Source organism: Lutjanus erythropterus, chromosome 22 (assembly GCF_056507025.1).
Source record: "Lutjanus erythropterus isolate fLutEry1 chromosome 22, fLutEry1.hap2, whole genome shotgun sequence".
NCBI lineage: Eukaryota > Metazoa > Chordata > Actinopteri > Lutjaniformes > Lutjanidae > Lutjanus > Lutjanus erythropterus.
The window spans coordinates 18058323-18082994 of NC_139338.1; the positions used below are offsets into that span (position 1 = coordinate 18058323).

A 24672-nucleotide genomic window follows, 5' to 3' on the forward strand; every position below is an offset into this window, starting at 1 on the left:
TCTCACTGACCTTCTAGCTACTGTTCACGTGACACATGCTGCTCATCTGCGTTACTGTGACACATCTTTCTTCATGGCATGTTGCTCAAAGCACTTCACAGTTTAAGCTAATGGACTGTATCGGACTAGCCTTTTATACAGATATAGTACTTTTTTTCCCCCTAATATCTGAGCCAGTGATTTTGGCCAGTGCCGGACCTTTCTTGTACTGACACGCTGTAGCTGCAGCAAACTTAAGATCTTAATAAATGCTGTATTTCAAACTATTCTGATCCCTCAATTTGCCCCAAGAAACAGATAAGAAACTTTGTCTAATCGATTCTGCAACATGCTGATCTGTGCTGTCTAGCAAGTTCTGCAACATGCTGATGTGTGCTACAATCTGCCCCCAGGGCTCTGGATTTTCTACAAGTCCAAAGTGAAGGAAAAGTGCAGCGGATACTCCTGATACCGAGTGTATACAAGTGTATGTGTGATACATGGTGCAGTGGATGAGGAGGATGTTGAGAGATACCAGATAGGCTTGGCCCTAGAAATAAAACCCCCTCTGGGGTTCTCCTGATCCCCTCTTCCTCAAGACACACACACGCACACACACACAAATTCTCTCCACAATGAAGTACACACACTTCCTCCTTTCACTCTCCCTCTTTCATGCACACACACGCACCTCTTCCTCCTGCAAATACAGCCAACTCAGCTGATTTGCCTGAAAGTCAATCTGCCTTACTACTACTATCCGTCCTCCAACCCAGCGGTCCCTAATTCCCAGCCCTTGCTCCACATTCTGAAAAAGAGAAACCAAATCTCTGCCTTCATCAATCAGCCACCTCTGCAACCCTTCTTCCTACATTCCCGCTTCTTACCTTCTTGACTCGTCCGCTTTTGGTGCCCACGAAGACCAGCGAGTGGTTCTTGTAGACGTAGGCGATGACGGAGGTCATTTTGTCAACGGCGTCGGAGAAGAGAGGCTTTCCACGCACCATCTCAGACACGCCCAACGGCGCATTCATGTCGAGGCCGCAGAAGTCGTCGTCAATGGTCAAGAGCTGCAGTGACGAAGAGGAGGAGAGATTAGTATATTATGGTTATGGCCCCAGGGCCTCTGTCAAGATTTGCAGTTTTGTTGCTGTGTTTGCTCGTCTTTCAGTTTGCCTGTTGACGTCATCAAGGAATTGGAGGCAGCTGGCCACTGCTTCCAGGTCACATAAAATCTACGTCATCCTACAGTCTAGCGGCTTTTCCTGTCAACTTCCTTTGTTCATTACATTTGTTAAATTAAATTAATCTTTGTTAAGTGAAATTCCTTCTTTTAGTTAATCCCTTTGTTGGATGGGTCTCAGAGCTGCACCCAAACCCAAACGAAACTGGGGGCTCGTCCAGGATTGATAATCAGACTGTTATTTGTGTTTAACGGTTGTGTTTTGTTGTTAAAGCATTGACTGGTGCCATGTTCTTTTGTTGTGTTTTTGCTGTGTTGTGAGTTTGTTTTGTCTTCCAGTGTGTTGACTACTGGTTGAGGTCGTCAAGGAACCGGAGGCAGCTGGCCATTGCTTCCAGGTTTCCTGACACCACATCATGCTGCTTTAGAGTGGTTTGCTTTCTTGCACAGTTTATTCAGCCTCTGTAGAATTTATATGGTATAATCTTAAATTATCCTGGGAGAATTCTTTTCTTTTAGTTGATCGTTCCTGTGTACTTCCCTTATTTGCTTACAGGGCGTTCGTCCAGGTTTGAGAATTAAGCTATTAGCAGTGTTCAGTGGTTGCCTTTTGTTGCTAAAGCATTGATTGGTGTTAGTTTCTACTGTAAATGTGGAGGGCTTTGTTATGAGTCCTCTCCTAGATGGGATATTAATTCTAAATACAAATGTTTTTACAACAAATTAAAAGAGCACAGTCTGGCCCAACACTTCATGAAGTTTCTCAGGGAGGAAGATTTGAGGAAAGCTAGGCAGAGAGAGTCTGGTAGCTATATGAAGCATGATTATCAAGATACAAACCTACAAGTGACCTGATAAACAGCAAAGACGAGTTCAAAATAAATGAAAATAAGAATCAGTCGTGTGTCTGAGATTATTTTTGCCTATAGTTACGGATAGGGCTTAGGTCAACAAGGGAGAAACAGTTTGGATGTGAGAGAAAATGTGTGAGGATTTGTACGCTTTGTGCGTCAGCTGGTCCTCATGCAATAAACGGCAAGTGTGGGAACAAGTAAGAGAGAGATGAAGATGGAAGAAGACTGCAGTCAGGCGCTTGCTCTGTAATAGCGCCAGAGGCTGCTCTGTCAGGCACAATTCCCCACCGTCCACCCAATGCAACAGCAACTGCAGAATTGCCAGTGCGGCAAGATATTCAATGTGAAATGATTCAAAGTGAACTGAGAGAACTAAAAAAAAAAAAAAGAAGAAGAAGTGCTGCATCGTCACACTGAGGCAAATCACTGCATTGCTTCTACGTACATAAAAAACAGTATTAGTTGTGAGACTAATATAACTCCCGATGGAAGCTCATCTGTTATGCTTTCTGTGTGGACATGCGGCTGTGATTTTGTGATTAAATACAGATGTGCGTGTTTCATGTGTTGGGCCTCTCTACATTTTGTGTTTGCATACGTGTGTTTTATCCTGCAGGGGGGATATTCATACCAGTCACTGTGAGCAGAATGACTTATGGGTTTTGATAAGAGAATAATGGCGCTGGGGATTGGTCATTATTCTGTGTGTATGGATGGATTTGAAACACTGGGTTTAGGACTGAAGCAGGGACCGCTCTTGATTAATAGCTTAGCAATGTGGTGGGCTGCTGTGGGGAGAAATGCCTTGGCACTAGACAGTGCCTTTACTTTCTTTCAAAATGCACAGAAAATGTCAGGAGTAAGGTGAGATAGTGGGTATGAGTTATGAAATACAAGTATTAATGTAATGACTTGACGAAAAGCAATTGCCTGCTGGCTGATTTCAATGTTCAAATGAAGCCCTTGTAATACATTATGAGCAATATTGGTCTGATATGAATGATTGGGCATGCACTGGTTCAGAACAGCTAATTATAAGGAAAACACATGGTTAGCTGAAATTAAATTAATGTCTAACAACAAATGAACATGTCAGGTGAAACAAAACAAGAGAAAAGTCTAACTTTAAGCTTATGGAAAATTACCTGGGGCTCACACAGGAACATCCTAATCTGCAATCAAAGCTTCAGAGGAAAAACATGAACATGCGCCAATGAGATCTTTGACTTTCATTTGGCTTAAAACCTATCGAACCATTTCAAATCTTCAGTTGCCTAGTGGTTTGAACTGTCAGAGGTGGGATACTCTGGGGGGCAGAGGCTCTGTTAGTTTATGTCTTATTTTCATTTTTTTTTTTCGTCCTGGAAGTGCACCCCCTGGGCTCTCGATCAATCCCGCGAGCACCAAGTGTCTCCTCACAACCTTTCACTAAAGGCCATCATCATCAGAAGCCTCAGACTGAGTCACAGAGGAAATATGAGGTCTGCCTTTCATTAGACAAATGGAACATGGCTTGTCTGGGCCGCTTTGAGCTTCAGGCTATAACATGGAGGGTTATATGAAGTGGTATGAATGATCGATAGGGATGACCTGAATTTGGGTCAAGATTTGTGTCATATGGTTGGAGGGTTGAGATGAGGACAAAAAAGAGCAAACAGAAGACAGATAGAGGAAGGAGGGATGATAGATAACAATGCAAGATTGAGAGTAAACACAGATGAATAATGCTGCACAACAGAAACATATTAAAGTGGACAATTTTTCCTTGCCTTCTCCCCACCGCGACCTTTTCAGAATGAGCTGTTGTCAAGAATACACTCTGTGTCCTACAAGTCCTGTGGTGGCTCACTGCTAGATTAATGGCGCTCTGATGAGAGCCAGGGTCAGTCGGTAAAATCACAGTGAAATATCGCTCTGGTTTTCAGCGTTACTCTACCTTCCTTTCTGAGTGACAGTTCAAATCAAAACAATTCCTCTTCCCTTCTACAAGCCAACGCTGGTCACAGCTACCCATTCTCACCAAAACTCAAGAAGGAGCCTAGCTTAGCACGTAAACATTACACACGTCTGTTATGTTCCACCACGCCATTGGCTCAGCTGTAAGGAACGTGCAGCCCATTATTACAAAATTGTTACAGATGACCAAAATGTTGAGAACTGGGTTTCAAGTATCCAATCATTAAATTTTCTGCACTGGTTCATAATACTTAATCATGATGCATCTAAGAATCTACGTTTTTTCCCCCAACACCTAATTTCAACTGGTGTCCACTTACTTCAGTCACCAGTAAAGCTGTTTTTCTATGCATAAGTTAATATTACTTGCTTTTGCGACAGAAAATAACACCTTTTCTGTGCTGCCATCGGTTATAAAGGAGCCTCCTTGTAGCAGGGTTCAAAGGTTAACAGGGTCTATTAGAGGCAAAATGGAGTATTTTGTAGTATTTGGGGCCCCGATGATTGAATGCTGGCTCAAAAGATAATAAAGGTGCAGCCATTTCTCCCAAGATTGATTACTTTACCAAAAAAGTAAAAATGATTTTCATCATAAAATTAAAAAAAAAAAAAATCACATCATCTGTCTGCTTCTGTCAACACGCTCGTGTGTGACTGCGTAAGTGTGGGGAGATGCATGTGTGAGAAGAGGATGTTTTTATATGTGTAAAAATGTGTGTGTGTAAGTGTGTGTTTTCATCTCTTGTCACTGACACATGCTGTATTATTCCTGCTGGTTGCCAATCACTGCCGCCATCTCTGTCTCGCATTCGGCAATCTAATGAAATATACTTTCATTCTGTCAGTCCCTTTCAGGAAGCAGACATGTTTTCATTACGCCACCACCAAAACATGACATTTGTAGTTGTGATGCCAAAGCGGCCTCTAGTCAGAATACCAAGTAATATCAGTGTAGCCTTTGACATTGTCTGCCAATAAGACACTGCTGTCACTGCGTCTATCACATTTTATGCCCCCTTTCTCTCTCTGAACCCATCTCATTAATGCATTTTCAAACTCAGAGTGTTGCAACTTTTTGTTTCTTTTTCTATCCGCCCTTTCTGATGGCCAGTGCTTTACATGCTGTCCAAGCACTGGCAAACACTGACTAAATGTAGACCTTGAGGAAGATTTTTCATCTTTTTCTGTCTTTTGCATTCAAGGATCTCATTCATGAGGGCTTTATATGCACGGACTTGACTTGATTAACTTCTGCATAGACACAAATTATAAAATGTTGAAGGACTCAGTAAAATGTTCCAAGATATTTGCAATTAGGAATAAAATCATGGTGCCAACCCCTCACACAGACAAACTGCACAGACCACAAAGGACTGCTGTCTTCAAATAAGATTATCTAGGCGTTTAATTTAGGCTCAGTCCTCACTGTTTTTCTTTCATTCCATCTCCATAAACACATTACCAAGAAAAAGTATGGAAACCAGTAAATGAGGCTCAATACTTTCAAACACCTTCATCCCTGTTTACAATTAGTTGTTTTTGTCAAGTTATTACATCGCTTTGTTAAATAATTTATTCTGATTGGTTGACTACAGCATTCTAAGGTCTGTTATTTCTGTATAAAAGCCCATTTCTATGTATAACAGACCATTGCTATGGATGCAGTTCTCTTTCATAGACTCTGGAAGGGCATACAAAATTAGTTTTTAAATTCATATTTTGTGTCAAATTAATAAGTAACCATGTAATGAGCAGATTATGAGCCTATTAAGGCCCCTCCTCCACTTCGCAACAGGTTTCTGCACCAATAATGGCCTGCTCACTGTGCATTATCTATTATTTGTTTACTGTATTCTTTATTGTTTAATTGAAGTCATAACAGTGTTAACCTTTAACCTACAGAGAGGTCTTAATCTGACTGAAATTGATTGCTTCTGTCTCAGACTATGGACCAGAGTAACCGTGGTATCTTTCTTATTAGAATAAAGTTCGGGCTGAGGAAACACCCCTGTATAACCCTTGTGATTATTTCTCCCCACTTTTCAGGGGTGCGACATGCACACATCTGAACATGTGTGAGTAATCAGAAGAACCACTAGGTCACTAACAGCAACCAACATCTCAAATGACTTGTATTTACAAACTCAGTTCTTGCTCAGGTCTGGTAGGAATTCCAGCCAGCGTCCCGCAGCGTAGCAACAGAGGAGAGAGAGACAGGGGGTTCCTCCCTGAAGACAGAGGGACAGGAGAGCAGAGTCTCTGTATTTGGACAGAGGCCAGGCACTGAGGCAGAATCAGGTCACTCTCAGCCATATCCATCTCTCTGCTTCTGTTTGCCTGCCAGCACCAGCACAAAGAGAGCTCTCTTCTGGACTGTGCAGAGGGATCAGCAGATACAGAGTGGAGAGAAAGAGAGGGGGCAGTGGGCGCACGCGAAACAGAGAGAGAGTTGCTCAATGCGATTAGTGGGGACTGAAAGAGATCCGCTCTCCAACACTCTCTGATGTATGGCCTAATCTGGGCTTGTAGTGTTGTGAGGGCCTGTTCCATTGGCTGCAAGTTCACGAAGTTAATGACACACATTAAACCACTGAGACACTGCGCTTCATGTCGCTGCTTAACCGTAAGAGGCTCCGAAGAGTCCATTTTCTTGCACTTCCAGCCATTTCTTCTATCTATTTTAATACACTCCATCCATCAGACTTCCTTCTCCGATCCATTTTACCATGCTAATTCTTCACTTTGTTTTCTGTTGTTAAAAGTCTTCACGTAACAATTGTTGCTTACAGTTAGCTTGTCTCACTGCAGACTTATTGGTAATTGCACGGGAAAACCTTTCTCACTAAGAAAGAGTGGAGGAGTAAAATGAAAAAATATATCCTCGTAGTTGCTCTTTGCATAATTAGCCACTTAAAAATCCAGTATTTCCTCTAGTCCCACTGTGCTAAATGACTGACCTGCCAGGATGATTGGCGGCACTAGAGAATTATGTCATGACTAAGTGGGTATGCAGTGTTCATTGTAAGATATAATGTCAACATTCAATTTAACTATGCTCAAACATTGGCTGTATGACTCCTGCAGAAACACTGAGTCACTCTGAAGTGAAGCATATGCAAAAACTGCAGTCATTACTTCAGCTTATATATCACGATTTGCAGAAGCATGTTTAGTTCACAGTGATTAGAAGGCATCTAAAGTATGGTAGCACTAATCCTTTAAAGTATTCATTTGCTGGATAATGAATATTTATTTCCTACATATAAAACACTTAACTTAAGATATTTTTATTAGTACATGGCAGTAGACAAATTAGACCATCTGAATTAAAACAGTTTGAAAACTGCTTTATGCAGTATGTGTTTATGGCTGTGCACATAAGATTTACTACAAACTGTTTAGCAAACATTTCATGATGGCAGGACTTTCTGCAAGACTGCATTCATTTAAGCTAGATGTACCTAACAACCTGGCAAGTGAAGGTATTTGAGATGGATGCAAACATAATGGTGGGATGTGTCAACAGACTGACTTAAATACTCAAGTTTATTTCAATTCTAGTTCAAACTCTACTGGTAGCTTTTGGTGAGACAATGACTACTGTGGTGAGTTATGTAAACTGTGACACTCTAGCTAAAACCTTTGAGTATGCAAGTTTAAATTAAGCTCTACCGTTCATTTGTTAGTGTGCCAGTGAGTGTGACAGTGTGCTTATGTGTGTGTGTGATGTGTATCAGATGGACCACTGACTACTGTGCCAAGACGTAGTCTGTCTGACTACTGATCCGTGGTGCCCTCCATCACTCTAGCAACGCGTGACAGAACAGACCATCACACGCGCGCGCACACACACACACTATAAAGTAAACACACACAGTGAGATGTGCAGTGCACTCTTCCACTTGTGTCCTGTCTGCCTAAATCATTTTCCTATTTCCCTCTTCACAAAAAGTGTCTGTTTTGGAGACTGTCCAACCTTCTATTCAATTGAGCCATCTGAGGGCTCTTCTGCTTTTACATGCCTGTTTCAGGAAACAAGAAACAGAATGAGCGAGAAGAAGAGTGCCAAAGGAAGAGAGAAGCCTCAACATCAAAGCCCCGCTGGTCAAATGTTCCTACAAACACACATAATTACTTCTGATTTCACATGTACAAACATATTACCAGCAGCGCAAGCAGCAGTAAAACATTTCTAGGATGAAATTTATATGCAGTGCCCAGAGATTAGTCGAAAGGCAAATCATGTTGGGCGCATCGGTGTGGAGTTATGGTGAATGGCTGACCAGAGAACCCAATACATGGGTTATGGGTTATGCAAAATTTAGCATCTAGTAGTGATGAAAAGATTACTGGTTTCACAATAAACCTCAGTATAAATTCCCAGCTGTAAGTGTTACCGTGTCAACTTTTAATTAGCATTAAAACCACATTTAATTATGACACTTTGAAAAACTCACGGTACATACTGTCCAGCATCAACCAAAGTTAGCAAGTTTGCATCATTGAGTACATTGACTTTGTACAAATATCCTGTACAGATATTCCATATTCACTTTTTTGTCCTTTTGTTGTTTTGTAAGAGAGGGAGATGTTGCACTGGGTGCACTGTAAAAGTCTACTCTGGAGAGAGAGAAAGGCAGATCCATTATGGCATGTAATTAGTCTCAAAACCCGATGCACATAAAAATCAGGCATGTGCATGTGATAGCAGCACACAGACAAGTATCTAAGAGCAGGAGATCATCCTTACAAGGGCTCTGCTTGCACAAATGCAGTTCTGCAAGTACAGGGCTATGATGAGAACTGGTTCCACTCTCCCGACACACTAGAGCTGGCCAATATGGCTAAAAAAAATCCTCATAAAATAAACTGCTTCATTTCAGTCGATAAAGAAAATTACTGATAGGTTTTAATTAGCTCTTTTTAATACAGACCAGGAGAAAAAAGATTTAATGTGACCACTTTATTTTTTTTATGCATGTCACGCATGGCACACTGCATTATCAAGGGATATTATGAGCCAGAGCATATTTGTTATGTGGTTTCTTGGCGGATTACATTTAATGTGTTTAAGTGAAGCTACTGAACATTCCAGTTAACAATTTTCTTATTGCTATTGATGAAACATCTATAAACGATAAATATCACAATTTTTTTATTGCCCAGGCATAGTACATCCTCCCAAGTTGACTTACTGATGTCTCCCATTCTGTCCTCGTCTCTCATTAGACTCATAATTATAGCAATAGCAAAACATATATAAGCAAATAATGACCAAAGTTTAAGAATAGCTTGAGCCCCATGACCTCACATCTATTCTTAATATGGTTACTGAAAGACAGGAACATGAATTATTTGTCAGTGATATTATTCTGCAGTGATTCTTCTTAAAATCAATGTGTACTTTATTGTCTTGGTAAGAGCACAAGCCACTGTGAATCTGTTTCTGATTGCTGGGGATCAGTGCTCTGTCATTTTGTTATGGCATCCGCAGGGCATTCCAAAAAAGAGAGCTTTTTTTTTTTTTTTTTTGCAGCACTCTGACTGAATCATGCTCAAAATTCAGTTTGAATGCAGAGTACAAGAGCTGTCACAGAGTAGATTTAACTTCCCCTTTGTATGGTGCCCTGGGGACTGTTTCGAAAACCAGTCACAATGATTAGAACTGAAGAAAGAAAGAATATATATATGGGCTCACACACGCAGGGCTGGCTCAATGCTCCACGGTCATGTCATTTTAGGGTAGATGTGCCATCAATCTTGGCAGATCAGTGCAGTTATAGAATGCAAAATGGGGAATGATAGTCCGAGTTAGTGCACATTCATACTAAACAATGCAGGAAAACGCAGCAGATCAGCATGCATTGGAGTGTGTATGGGCATACTAGGCTGTACACACACCTCTCAGGGTGTGCCTGAAACAAAGTTGATTTATTTGCGTGTGCCATTGGCAGGTTTCAATGTGAGGAGGCAAGCTTTGATAAGCCTGTGATATTTTGTTAAATTATGTTTGCGGATGCTCGCACCTGCCAACCGTTAGTGGAGCAGCCTACAACAGATAATAAATATTGGTTAGGGAAAACATTCAAATCAGGAACTAACGGAACAGCATGACGATTTTGGAGAGAAACTGAGACATCACTAAAGCAGAGCCAGGAGAGGGAGAAGGTAAGAGAACTTCAGAGGCAAGATAAGAATTTAAGAGAAGCAGACATGGGAGGGGAAAAAGAATTCACAAACCAAACTCAGAGCTGAAAATAGAACTTACCATCATAAAGAGAAAGACTTATCAGATAACTTCCTAACCCGTGTTTCACTGTGTACAGGCAGAAAATATTTCATTATTTCTTTCAGAATGATTACTAGACATTACCATTTAATTTTCATCCTAGACTGTATTTATTAAACTGACAGAAATCCAGAAAAACAAGTCTGCATGTATTACCAACTACATAGAGTTGATATTTCATGTAGTATTAAGTTCAATCAATCACAATTCAATAGAACAGCTTTTATATTTTCTTTTGGTCAATGTTGTGTCAGAGATGATGATGCAACTCTGTGGTCATTTGTCAGGATGTAGTTAGTGGAGGAGTTATATTAGAGGCTGTTGAGTCTAAAAATTCGTGGAACACACCAGCTGTGCCGCGCTCATCTTTTTATCCAAGTTGCTTGGGAGCAACTGTTGAGCCTGCCGTCATTAAGCAATCAGCTCTGCAGGACAATGAAGAGTAGCTAATTATACTTGTTCATAGCCAGATATGCACTGGTGAGCCTGATGACTCGCTAGCTAGCACAACAATTAACTATTACAACTAATAATATAACAACAGAATATCATCGTGTTTACCAGTTATCCAAAGCTCTGAGATCCATCTCCAGAGATTTATTCTTTTGGTGTTAGAATAGTAAGATCTTGACAGGTCGCACAGCTAATTATAATCAGCCACTCTTCCATTTTCAGTTAGGCTGACCTGTTGTGATGTCCTTGGAGGGAAAGGGTCGAGCAAGTCCTGTGGAAGTGATTGGTTTATTCTTCTCACATGACCTGTGGTACAACTGCTGCCTTTGAAAAGTTAACGCATGTGCACCGTGCCAGCACCGCTATTATTGCTGAGCTCTCTTGTCAACGTCTCCAGTTAAAATAGTGACTGTGCAAAAGACGCAACATCTGAACAGCCCCTTGAGACTGCATCACATTTAAGATAGGATATGTAACACTTGCGCATATTTTGTCCCAAACGTTGCTCGTTGTTATGACTTCCGGGAAAACACAAGATACACCGGACACGTCGGAGAGTGAGAGAGGAAGTTGGCACATGTGACTACACGTAACATTAATAAAACTTTAATATTACCTCATCCATAACCATGATTTCTGCCTGAGTCACATCAGACGGACTTAGATCAACTATGCTGGTTGAGGATAACAACTCCCATGATCCCATGCCACTTCACAACATCCTCAAACTACGTCTTTTGTTATTTTTTTAATGTGAGAGAGACCCCTAGCTGCAGAATTTACATATTGTGCATTGACAGGTATTACATTTATGTTATAATACTACAGACATATTTTAGTGCTGTATAATGTTACACAGTTCAACAAGTATATGATATGACTGTGATGAACTTCATAAAGGTTGGACTTATTGGCAATTTGCTCACTGGGGAGTAAAAGAATTAGATAGTGGGAAAATAGAGACAGAGCACACAAAAGAGTTTAAGAGCCAGACAAAAGACAGAAACAATGGGGGAAAGAAATGGAGGAACCCAGCTCAGTCAGTGTCTTCAGGTACAGGCCAGTCAGCAGAGTATAGTGAAGGAAGCGGGAGACATTTGTTTAATCACAGAATAATGATATTGTGATGGATTCTGACCTTTAGCAAGTGGTATCATGTATGGAGATTTAATTAGCGAGCCAGCCAGCAAGCAGGATAGCGGATATGTGGATGGAGTGGGGTGAAGTGTGGGGGGGCAGAGTCTGGATGTTCTTAATGAATCCACTAGTCTTTCCCTTCCTGAGGATGTGGCCTAGACTGACTCATCAGCAGCAGCAGCAGCAGCAGCAGCCGGCTACTGATTAAGCTCCGCAATCAGGAGGAGGAGGGATGGAGATGGACAGCACAGTGGCAGACAACACCGTTCAAAGGTTGGTCAAATATAGAGCAAAACGTAAGAAAGAAAAGGCGATAATTACATGAAAAATGAGCCTGGAGGGGAAGACAGAGAATGTCATACTGGAAGAGTTCCTTTCAAGTGAAGGATGAAACGAGGGGAGGCGTGAGCACGTGTGTTGGGAGGACTGTGGGAGAGATCAAGAAAATGACTCAAAGAAACAGCGGCCGAGTAGAATAATCTAATTAATTGGAGTGAATTCAGAATGTGAAGTCGATAGCACATGACAAATGTGGAAGAATAGCCCGTGGCATGTTAGTTAATGACATGTAATTAATGATCATTAGCAGAAGGGATGAGGGGATGGCCGTGGCCTGTCAGGGACTTACAGGCGACCTTGTAATTTTCCTCAGACAGTACTTTGCTGTGTGTTTATGGAAAGCATTGTAAGAAGACATAAAGGGGGGGTGAAAGACGGACTCAAGGAGGGGGAGAATAACAGAATGAGAAGCTGGGACGGTGGCAACTATTTTTATAAGAACATGAGGAGAAGGACAGGCAAAAGGAGAAAAGAGCAGCACAGGCAGTGAGCAATGAATCAAGGATGAGAGGGACGAGAGCAGAGAGTGAATTTATTGCGATCCCGCTGTTTTGTTGTTCTGTTTTTTTTCTGCTGACACAGTGAACATGTAGGGAGCAGGCAGCGTTTTTTTATAGGTCACATGCCACTTCACAATGATCTATGGATGCAGGCCCTTTGCAGACTTATACTGTTGAGCAGGCATTATGTGGCTCAGCCAAGCGTGGCCATTTGGGGGAGAGAGGACGCATCCACCCCTCACTCCCCGCTCTTAACATCCATCCTCCCTATTACTCTCTCACCCATAATGCCACTCTCTGTGCCTACTTTTTCTTCACAACTTCTCCCCCCTTTCCATCTCTCCCACTCTGACTGAAAGCCTCTTAAAGATGGTATAGTGGAACAAAGGTCTGGCAGAAGTGAGTGTTTATACCGTCATACTCAAGCCTGTAAATGTGCTCGTGTCCTTGAACATAGTTATACCTACTTTGATGATTTGATTACTTCTCGGAAACATTAGTATCTCAAAGTGTTTCCGTCTCTGATTAAAAAATTGTAACACAGACACATTCAAGAATTGTTTCCTCCTCAAAGTGGACACAGATTACTACAATTTCCAATAAACCAGGTCCTCTTGCAAAGCTGCAAGCTCAGAAAAGTGCTACAAAGTGGAAAAAATACAGGGAGAAACAAGCTGCTAACATGGGCCAGAGTTACTTTAAGCAAGTTTAACAAAAATACTGAGTAATGGGGCTATGGAGGTATTGAAACAGTTAACCCAAATTTTAACTGGCAGTCAGGTCAGCTATTGCTCCGCAATTTTGGACAATGCTGCAATCCATGTCATAGGAAGGCTTAGGAAGGGCACAGAATAAGGCAGCTAGAATTATACTGAGGTGGTAGGGTGGTTGACTGTGAACGACACCACCAACGCCTTTTGAGTTCATGTTACAGCATATACTATATACTATACTATATATTTCCCTATACATATATTTACACACACATACACACTTGTACAAATATTGTTTCTGTTTGTATCTATTAAGGTGGTGTTTAAAGTGTAGGGCTGTTGGGCTAAAAGATATCCTAATAAAAAATCAAAATCAAATCAAATAGGACTGAGTATCAGTGCTCAAAATCTTTAAGGTAACGGCAGAATAAACCCAGGGCCAAGTAATATTTCAACTTCTCCAGTCAAACAATACTTGCATTCAATCCTAAGTGTACCAAGATCTTGAAAAAGGTGACTATATTTATAGTTTGTGTGCCAATCACTGCAAGCATTTAATGCTTACTTAATATTTGGGGTCAAGTTGAGCATCATGTATTTGACGGCGTCAGAAAAGCTGAGATGTTGTCAACAGTGGAAAGTATGGTTAAACTACACGCTCAGGGTGTTTGGTAAAAATAAGTGCATAAAGTGCAGAAGGATTAGATCAGGAATGTTTCAATTCACATGATGGGCACTGAATGAAGTAGAAAAAAAGGTAGAAGACGAAGCAGTCTCTTGCTATCAGGATGACTTTAAGGGTACTGTTATCATAATTTCTTAAACGATACCGTGCCCTACTGCACACAGTATTTTTAAAAAACTGATTTCAAAATCAACTTCAGTCTCATGAATAAACTCATGCATACCTAGTCCACAGGCAGTATATGATCATCATTTATACATTGTCTGGTTTTACAGAGCAGCTATTTTAAATATAATTTTCATTAGTCTGAATCTCATCTTTGATCCAAAAACAACCTAATTTTATTTCTTCAAATGTCTTCAACCTTTTTTTCGCTGGAGAAATGACATAAAATAAAGCAAGGTTGTGTAAGAGAAGTGTAAGACTTGTGTAAGAGTTGTAAGAGAGTCAGTAAGACCCTTATTTGATATTTATGTGGTTGTGTGAATTCTCAGTTAGACTATCTTATGAGTGCAGAAACCCAAAAACCACTCCGACTTCCACAGACTTCGGAGCAGTCTTGTTTGGTTATGTTGAAGGAAGAGCATGAACATATGTCTGCACATGTACTGCGTGTGTCTGTGTTGGCTCTCTGCACACATGGGAGGGAGGCACAGATTGGATAGGACATGAACGATGAGTTTAAACTACATTTCTGATGATATCGGAGACATGGTGCTCCCAGTCATGCATCATTTAAGGCAGCACAGGAATTAATCAGAGACTAACAACCAACGATTCATAAAAAAAAATCAACCATGGGATATTAGAAAGACAACCATCCATCACAGACACATGCAAGATGAGATGAGAGTTTACTCACAACTCTACATCTTAACATGTTTCTCATTGTGAAAACACTCATAGGAAATATATTATGGCCCACATTTACATCTACTAATTTACTAATGCTCAAGCAATAGGCCTCTGATTTATGCGTGCGTTTGCGTTTCCATGTATTTATGACTGTGACGAGATTCATATGATCTACATTTTAATAAATCACTTAATTGGCCTTCTGTATACCAGTTTATTTATTGCTATTATTATCATTTATCAAAAGCCTCACTCTGGCTTTAAAAACTGCCTTCTCCATCTCTGCAGCAGCCATACTTAAAAAGTGTGGTGGCACGTGTGCGTGTATGTGTGTCACAGCTCATCTATCTCCTGCAGAGTCCACCGTCACTTGTTCAGCAGGGTCTAATTTATGCGGTGACGGTGGCGATACTGTGGCGCATGCTGAAATGGCATCATTCCTCAGCGCTAACCCCGGCGTGCTCCCTCACACTTCCTCTCCCTGCTGACAGCTCCACCCCAGGCATGATTTATCAGGCCCTCAAGCAGCAGACAAAGGCGCCCCGGACGGTGTGCAGCCGTGCCAGAGACAGATTAATAGATAAACACTGCGATTCCACAACCAAACACGAGAGAGGGTCAACTTCATAATGTCTCGAGATAGTGCATGGCTAAGGTCACAACAATATGGACTGAGCAGCTGTGAGCGCATCAAATTTATGTTTCTGAAATATGACCATGACCAAGCGATGAAATTCTTGTTACAAGTATTTGTGGCAGTATAAGTTTTCATTGTAGCGCCTGGAGATAACACTGAGTCTGACTGAGGACAATACTACTGGTCGTTCCCGTGATTATATGTCTTGGTAAAATATTTGTATTTTTGTTCACTAGTGCATTAGTTCAGTCTTCTTCTCTAATGACACAAAGGTCATGGATGTTTAATTTTTGTTTTATTTCATAAAGTACATTACAGATGCAATGATAAGTCAATTAGTATTATTAATCGCCAGCTATTTTCATAATCAATTAATCATTTCAATCATTTTGAACTCAGCTTCTCAAAGATGATTTCACAATTTTTGTCCAATCACTTGAACTTTTCTGCAAATTTGACCAATCGTTGTGGCTTCCAGCAAGTTCCACCAAACATACCAGTCCTCCATATAAATGTCATTCAGGTTCTCAATGCACTGACTCAATGTTTTATTATTCACTTTTTTTTCTTCATTTTGTCACAGATACTGAAAACTGGGTTTATCATTGTTATTGAGACAAAAAATAAATTCTAAAAATAAAAATCACAACTTTTTTTGCAATTTACACTACCTCTCACTTTCATTGCAAGGAACCTAAAAACATTGCAACATGCATCAGATTTTTTTTTTTTTAGAGAGGCTGCCTTAAATTTTGGCATTTTAGGCCACAACAATCTCAAAAACAGCCTGCAAAATTCTGGAGGGACAGCATAGTCTTTGAGAAAGAGTTAGCAACACTGACATTTTATGGACCAAACAGCTTATTAATTAATCGAGAAAATGACTGTATCTATATACCTTTAACTGATCTGTAAGCTGAACCAGATAGTCTGTCGTTTTAACCCATTACCTACACCTCTCTGAACTCAAAATTGTCATGTGAGCACGGTTCATTTAGCTATACTTGCTACAATATGTTGGGGAACATGATAACTGACGAATGCACTCTAATCAAGGTCATTTTGTATTTCGGCAGGTTGGCAGCTCTTATTAATGACATAATAGGAGATCAACAAGAAAATACATGAAACAGCTCTGGCTGCTTGTGAGGATGGTCTAAACATGCAACACCCAATTTAACCTTGTTTTTTATGTGCACAAAGTGAGAAATCAAATGAACTGAATCACTGAATTTGTAATGCTGTTATGGAGAATGGAATTATGGTAATTTGGCTGAGCATTCAGCTGCATTGTTTAAAGGGTGAGCGGATTAAAAGAGGCAGTGGATGGTTAATATCTCATCGTAATGTGATGGAGCATGAACCCACCCAAGAACATAGTGTTCATGAAGGCCTCCCGCAGTGCACCCAAGCTCATTATAGTCACATGTGGGGGAGCCTTCACAACTGATTTTCCTCCAGAGAAACTCACCTGCAGTGTCCCTTAGTTAGAAACAATAAGAAATCATCACTGTTTGGCTTTTTTTTTTTGGCTTTTGTGTGTGTGTGTTTGTGAAAATTCTTGACTGTTGCTGAAGGACCTCTGTGATTCATATTTTCTGAAAAAGCTTAAAAAACCTTTTTTTATGCCTCCACGCTGAAACCTGTGACCACAGCATTATGTTTGTGAATCATCCCATTCTTGTGAACATGATATCTCGAGAACATCTTGAGTGAATTTTTCAAGTCTGGAACAAATGACTAGTTGAACCGAAAGACGAACAGATCAGATTTTGGTTGTTAAAGGTCACTGGGTTAAGGTTACTGTGACCTCACATCCATCCCACTCTGATGAATGCTCAGGAATGGTTGGAGGGAATTTCTTCAAATTTGGTACAAACATCCACCTAAACTCAAGTATGAACTGCTTATATTTTGGTGACCAAAGATCAAAGATTACTGTGACCTCAAAAATATTTTTTGCCATAACTCAATAATTCATACATTAATAAACACAAAATTTCACACATATGGTCTAATAGGATACCTGCAGTGCGAGAGAGTAGCTATTTACAAGTAATGAAATTACAAAATAAATGTAATTGCAAACTGTTACTAACAGAAATATTTAATTATGATTAAATTACATTTACTAATCAAAATGCTGTGGATTACAAAGGGGTTACATCCAAATATTCTTTTTGGATTGCTTGGTAAAGATCTGCACTCTATTGAGCGCACTTTTCTAGTTTTATGTGATACTTATTTTATCTGCTGTTTTATGTGTACTTTCATTTATTGTTTTATCTTTACTTTTTTAGCCTGTTAATTTGTTACTTGTATTTGTTTGTTGACTGTGATTTTGTACTTGATTGTTCTCTTGCCCTTTATTTATGAAGCACTTTGAAAAGGCAGTTTTGAAAGGTTCTATTTAAATAAAGTTATTTATATTATTATACTTAGCCTATTACCTGCACCCAAAGTATGTGTAGAATACATGCATTGTATAATAGTAGTATAACAATATATATTACTGTATATTTCCCCAGCACTATCATTGAACTTGTCTCTGTGTGTGTAATAGTTGCACTCACCGCACTGCTGCAGGGAATATCTTTGACTTTGAGCCAAGCCAGGTCCAGTGTGCCTTCTCCCTTGTAGCACGACTGTAGCCTCTCCTTAATTTTCTCATTGATCTTCCGCAGAGAGAAGACACACAGAGCAGAGTCCTGTGAGGCCTGGCGTGGACGCCTCTTTTGGCCTTTTGAGAAGACGGCGAACAGAACGTCGTCATCTGGTGCCACATCTAGCGAGCGTGCCAGGATGGCACCAGCTTTGGACAGGTAGGCTGCCTCGAGTAATCGGTACTCCACATTGCCACTGATGCATCCGATAGGCACCTCCACGTAAGAGTTGAAGGCAGTGTCTGCCTTACAAAGGCGGACTATCTTGGAGGTGTAGACCTGTTCCCGACCAGCTGAGGAGGACCCAGTGGTTGGTCCGCCCCCCATTTCAGGTTGCAAAGTCAGGAAGTAGACAAAGTTCCCACTGGCAAAGCCATAAATGTAGTATATGTCAAAGTCTGGGATGACAGTGAAGGTGTCTGAAGGGATCTTAATCATAGAGGCCACAAACTCATCATGGAAGACATAAGCAAACATGCCATCCTCCTCCGAGTTTCTGGCCAACTTGCGGCTAGAAATGGTAGGGAAGTACTCGGGCTTGCCGTCCACTGCTGTGGCTACAAACAGCATGTCTGGAGAGGCATTGCCATATGACACAATGACGCCAAACACAGAGCCGCTCTCATTGACACCAGAGAGGTAGTGTTCCTTCTTATGGAAGGGCTCTCCTAGTTTGAAGAGGTCATCCAGGCGGAGGAGTTTGCAGATGCCCTGGTAGAGGCTGCCACATGCCAGCAACCGGTTCTCCCGATAGTCCATCAGAAGCATCTTGTTGACATTGTTGGTGAGTGTCAGCGGCTCACTGCAGGGCTGGACGATACGTGGCGGGTAGCACTTGCGGTTGTCTTCATCCGGGCCAGTTTCGTGAGACACCTGGACCTCCAAGCCCGGGGACAGTTTGTATATGCGATTGACAGCTCCCAAATACACATTACCATTGCGATAGTCCACCGCAAGATGGTTGAATGTCCACTCTGGGTTCTCAGCACGAAACGATGCATACTCCTCCTCCTGAAGGGATGCTGTGATCACCTGGGAGGCGGCACTGTGAGCCTGTGGGGCTTGCACCACTGTTTGTGATGTCGCGGGAAGTGCCAGACTAGACAGGAAGCAGCAAAGAAAAAAGCAGGTCCATGTCCTGGTGAGGGACGTCATGGCTGTGCTGAGGCTGGGAGCGGTGAGGAGAGGGAAGGAGGCACAGTCCAGTACTGTCGGCCAATCAGGATTAAGCCTCTCTTGAGATGGAGGACATTATGCACCTAAAAAGAGAAGAGACAAAATCCAGTGAAAACCAACAAACAAATTACTACAGATCCAAGGCAAATGTCACATGGTATTGTTAGATATACATTATGGATATGAAGACTATTAAAGTCTAATTTTATCTGGCACAGATTAGAGCAGAGCATCATTACAAAAAATAATGAGGAAAACAGGTGAAGAGGCCACACACTTGAGACTCTAGCACAATCTATACTTAGAAAAGAAGTGGGCTAGACAAAAAAGGAATGAGGCTGAGGCACAGTAGAGGTTTAAAAGGCAGTGTGTGGAGAGAGAGAGAGCTTTAGCCAATAGGATCAGTCCATGGATTGAGGAAAGGGACAGAAGAGGAGGAGTAATGCATTGTCTCAGAGGAGGTGATCAGCATGGCTCTGCACCATCTCTCTGCATGGACCCCTGCCCCTCTCCGCCCCTCCATGCCTTTCTGCTCCAGCCGCTATGCACCTAATTGATTCTCCCCTCGGAGTAGCAATTTGCATGCTTTGGCGATTTCTCTCTTTTCTCCCAATAGGGCAGCTCACCTGCTGACACTGCTAGCAGAGAGAAAAGGACCTTCTTTCTCTCTTCAACATACCTACACACACACACAAGCATGCATATACACACACACACACAAAGCAAGAGGTTTATGGGCAGAAGAGGAACAATTAGGGAGGAAATGCAAGTGGTTGCAGAAATAAGCTTCCCTATAGTCCTTAGGTCATTTGCAAAGATTCAGTATTACACATGCAGACACAACAGGCAGGCGCACACACACAACTCATGTAAAACCATGCCAATTTAATGAAAATTTTGCATGTTGTGGATACAACTGTTACATCTACAGTCAAAGTGCCCCAGCACACAGTATAACGCACAGCAGCACAGATTATCAAGCGGATATGACAGCATTTCCTGTAAACATGGTGTTCCCCTGTGTGTGTCTCCTGCTCATTAGGGCTCTCCTGTGGCAGGCTGAATGTTATGACAAGTGGTGTTCACCTGGGTAGTACCCAGGTACTAGTCTTAAACACACACACACAGACACACACAAGAATAAAAGTCCCGCAACACGAATACAAATAGTTTCTTGCACTGGAACTCCACAGTATTACTCTAGTGTTGGCACCTGTATCCCACTGAAATCAAATGTAAATTATTAACTAATGTTTACATGGACAATATTTCTTTAATCTAACTGACATCATTCAGATTAGAAATTACAATTTAAATGGTTACATGGATATGAATTAAAGTGACTCAGTTAACTTGTTTACTTGAGTTTTACTCTGAATGAGCTGTTAATCTTATTATTTGTGGAATATTATGGATCATGTAAAAGGTAGCAGTCATATGAAAATAGAATAATCATTTATTTTTCTTTCATATACCAATTTGTCCTTTATGAAAAAAATACAAAAAGGAGGTTTTGCAGCTGTGACCTAGGTATTAACTTGTTCCAAACAATATAGAATTGTGCAAAATGTGCATAGAAGTGTGCATATGATCAAGGAATATGTAAAAATAGTACAAGTAATACTAACATTTTCTTCTCAAATTCGATTTCTAACAATCTGCATGCTGTTGTGTGAGAGGTACAGGGTGAAGCAAGCAAAAACTTTGAAGTGTCACTCACAGTAAAGCTAAGCGAGAGCTTGTCTGTCACACTTAATGCAAATCTCCAGCAGCAAAAGAGAGTTTTATTGAACAATGTCATGGCTGTGTTCCTAGCTCACAGCAAAAAATAAAACAAACAATGTAAAATAAAAAATAAAATAAGAAAAAATCAAATATTTTCATGGTGCAGCCAACAAAAGGGAAAAATTACAGCAATTACTTTTTTTTTTACTTTGTTAATTTCAGCATTACATCCCAATTATAATTTATGCCATCATAATAACTTAGGTCCATTGTTTAGAATGTTTTTCTTATGATCACTTTGAAAGCTGGAGCCCATAAATGGTGGCGCTACCTGACATTATCCAGCCACAGATCTCATCTAAGGTTCATATCCAAGCAATCACAAGTTGTGGTGGTGTCAAACGCAACCTCACTGCAATCTTACCAATCTCCCCTCCATCTCCTGGCAGCCAGAGAGAGAAGGAGAGAGAAAGAACAGAGCACTGAGCCTCTCAACACATGATAAGAGGACCAGAGAGGATGATGAGAGGGATAAAAACTGATACAGAGATAGAAAAGGTGACGTGTGCTAAGATGTGTGTGTTTGTGCACAGATGAGTGTGAGTCAAAGAGCGATCATTGCCAAAGCTATGACGAGGGCGGATGAAGGGAAAGAAAGGGATAGACAAAAAATAATAGAAACAAGGGCTATCCCCTATCAGTTGGCTAAACTATTAGTCAGTGAGAAAAGTCTTAGTCTTAAGCATGGGACCAAAGTATCAGGGGACGGGTGCAACATGAACCTTTTCTGTAACACTGAAGTCACAAACGCATTGCTGCTTACTGTGCATTAGCTAGTAAGCTCAGTTAGTTGTTGATAGTGGCCAGTTTGACGACATGGTTGGTTGTCTTGTGCTTTTTTTAACTGTTTTGAATTTTTTTCTGCTCCTTACTTTCCTTATTTATACCTACCCTATCCAAGTGTTTAAGTGTTGTTTGTAAAGTGTTTCATGATGACCTTGATGCAGGCCAAAGGCAAAATGGCTCGAGAATAAAGTTGTTTACCTCTCTGAGATGTGTTTTGAACAAAGGCACTTTTGTAAGGTTATACGTTCTTCAAATAAATAAATAAAATGTTTACAACAACGATTCCTTGCTGGTTGTTCCAATGCATTCAGAATCATTTTGCTGTTAGTATTTAACAGGTGGTTCGCTTCTCATCCCAAAGATGTGTTTAAATAATTAAATTAATATCAGACGTGTGCAATGGAATCTTTAGTCAGGGGCAGCCTCACAAGAAATACACTGTCACAAAATAACACTGCAATAAAGAGAAATTCAGTGACATACTGAAAAATATGTTATATTGAGTAACTAAGCCTCCAAAAACGCTGTTGCACAAAAAAAGTCTGGAGTTAAAATCAACACATTTGGGAGCCTGAGGAAAAACATGATACTAGATTCACTAAACTGGTATTTGCTGTGACAAAATTGCACTGAGAGGTGTTTCTGTTATTTTGTCCACCCACTAAAGTGAAAGCAAGTGTAAGTGAGAGACAGTAGAGAGAGAGAGCTTCAGAGAAAGGAGCTGGAAGCTGCTGCCGCTACTTGAGGAGTAATGACAGGGCAGTGAGCCCATAATGTTTCTCTAAAAATAAAAAAGGGAGCTGCATATTAATCTCACATGGGGAACAGCACTGGAGCTCCCACCTCTCATTTACCTAGCAGGAGGGACGGCCATAACAAAGCGTTGCTCTGAAATTCCCAGACAACTTTATTCAGCAGTTATTATTAATAGAAAAGGAGACAGAGAGGAAGGAGGGAAGACGAAAGGAGACTAAAGAAAGGAAAAGAACAGTGCGAGACATAGTGAGAGACAGAGGGAGAGGCTGTTATACCACCTTCACATCCATCTATCCTCATGAGTATAAAACACTGCTGCACTTAAACACAGCTGACATCCGAAACAAAACAAAAAAATACTAGAAAAAAAGGCTCCCAGCAGTCTCCCTTGGGAAATAAACGGGAGTTTTGCGAGTACAAAATACTAAAAACTCTGAAAGGGGGGAAAAAATTATTCCCTCATCAGTGGTACCCTGCAATGGCAGTGTGTCTGCCACATGAATCTGTTGGTGAAATGCAATTATCCTCCCTGACGGGGGGGCAAGCTCGTTTAGTTTCTGTTTGCCTTTGCCTGCTGATCATCAAGCGCCATTAATTAAAGCTTGCTTTGGTTCTGACGATTTATACATCACACACACACACACACACACACAGACAGAGGGACTGATTATCCTAACACATACTTTATCTTTATCCAATTGCATGCCATTAACATGCATTTTCGCTCGCCTGTTATTATACATGCATATTAATATAAAGGTGTGATACTGGTGGAAATAAGGACAAGGTGATGACTTTTGAAAGCAAGTGCAAATTATGACAAAGCAAAAAAAAAAATCTAATTTCAATGACAAGATATCCACTTAGTTAAATAAAATTTCCATGGTTTCTCTGACTGATGAGAGATGCAAAAGAGATGAGAGATGGGTTTTAAATTCTGTGACCTGAGTGTGTAGCTGCTGCTCTGGGCAAGCTGCCAGATTTACTCAAGTATCAAACACACACTCACACATTTACAGTGCCATAGACATCAAAGAGTGCTAATGAATTCCTGATTAGCACCACACATACACATACATTTCCAATATCGCTAGAACTGTGGGCAAAGACGCTTGTTTGTGTGCATTATCTCCATCTGTGAGACTCCAAACTGAAGTTTTCGGTCTTTGGAAAATAATTGGAAGGTTTCTATTTTTTTCCGTCTCGTTTTCTGTGTTCTTAAATGCTGTCAGCAGCAGCCAGCCAGGAGGAATCACGTCTAACTGTAAAACTGCAGTCTAAAAAGGAGAAATAAACTGCATTTACATTTATGAGCATGTGAAAATTCAGGATATTCTCGTGTTTTGAGGTGAAGGGAAAGGAAAGGAGGGGAAAGGAGCAGAAAGAAAAGGAAAGATGGAGAGCAGGAAGGGAAGGGAAGGAAGGAAAGGATCCTAAACTAGATGACCATTTTTTATTCTGTCTCTCATACACACATTTAGTCTGGCTGTCCGAAATATTGCTCGAAACTTCAAGACAAGACACAAACGCCCAGTTGGGTTCAAAGATCAACTGCTACAAATTGCCCTGTTTCAAAGTATTTTGATGCTGCAAAGCTAATTTCAGGGACAACAGTATTAGGCAAAGCTATTATGGATATGTCAGGAGCCATTTTTGCTTTGGCAAAGATTGTGTAATGGAGAGCCGAGGCCAGACATGACAATTGGAGGAGAAACAACAAAAAGCACGCCTCGACAAAATAATCTGCTGCTATTTATACTCTGACGAGAGAAGGCATTTATGTTGAAGAAATGACTTGGAAACGAAAAAACTGTCAGAGTCTTTGGTAAACAGCTTAACTTCTCGCAGTGTAAAAACATTTAAAAATAACCATCAATTCATAAAAACACTATATGAGTCAAATGGGATTAGGAGATTATGAGTGAG

The 24672-nt window shown here is 40.8% G+C and overlaps 1 protein-coding gene across 1 annotated transcript in view; it reads right to left on the bottom strand.

The window, feature by feature from the left end:
- The window catches only part of plxna4 (plexin A4), a 311022-nt gene that overhangs the window by 257364 nt on the left and 28986 nt on the right, over positions 1–24672 (bottom strand). Inside the window, exons 2-3 of the mRNA XM_084711313.1 lie at positions 18154–19502; positions 867–1049 (exon numbers count right to left, since the gene is read on the bottom strand). Of these exons, the coding sequence (XP_084567439.1) occupies positions 867–1049; positions 18154–19398 (1428 nt within the window). The 5' untranslated portion in view covers positions 19399–19502. The remainder of the gene's footprint in view (positions 1–866; positions 1050–18153; positions 19503–24672) is intronic.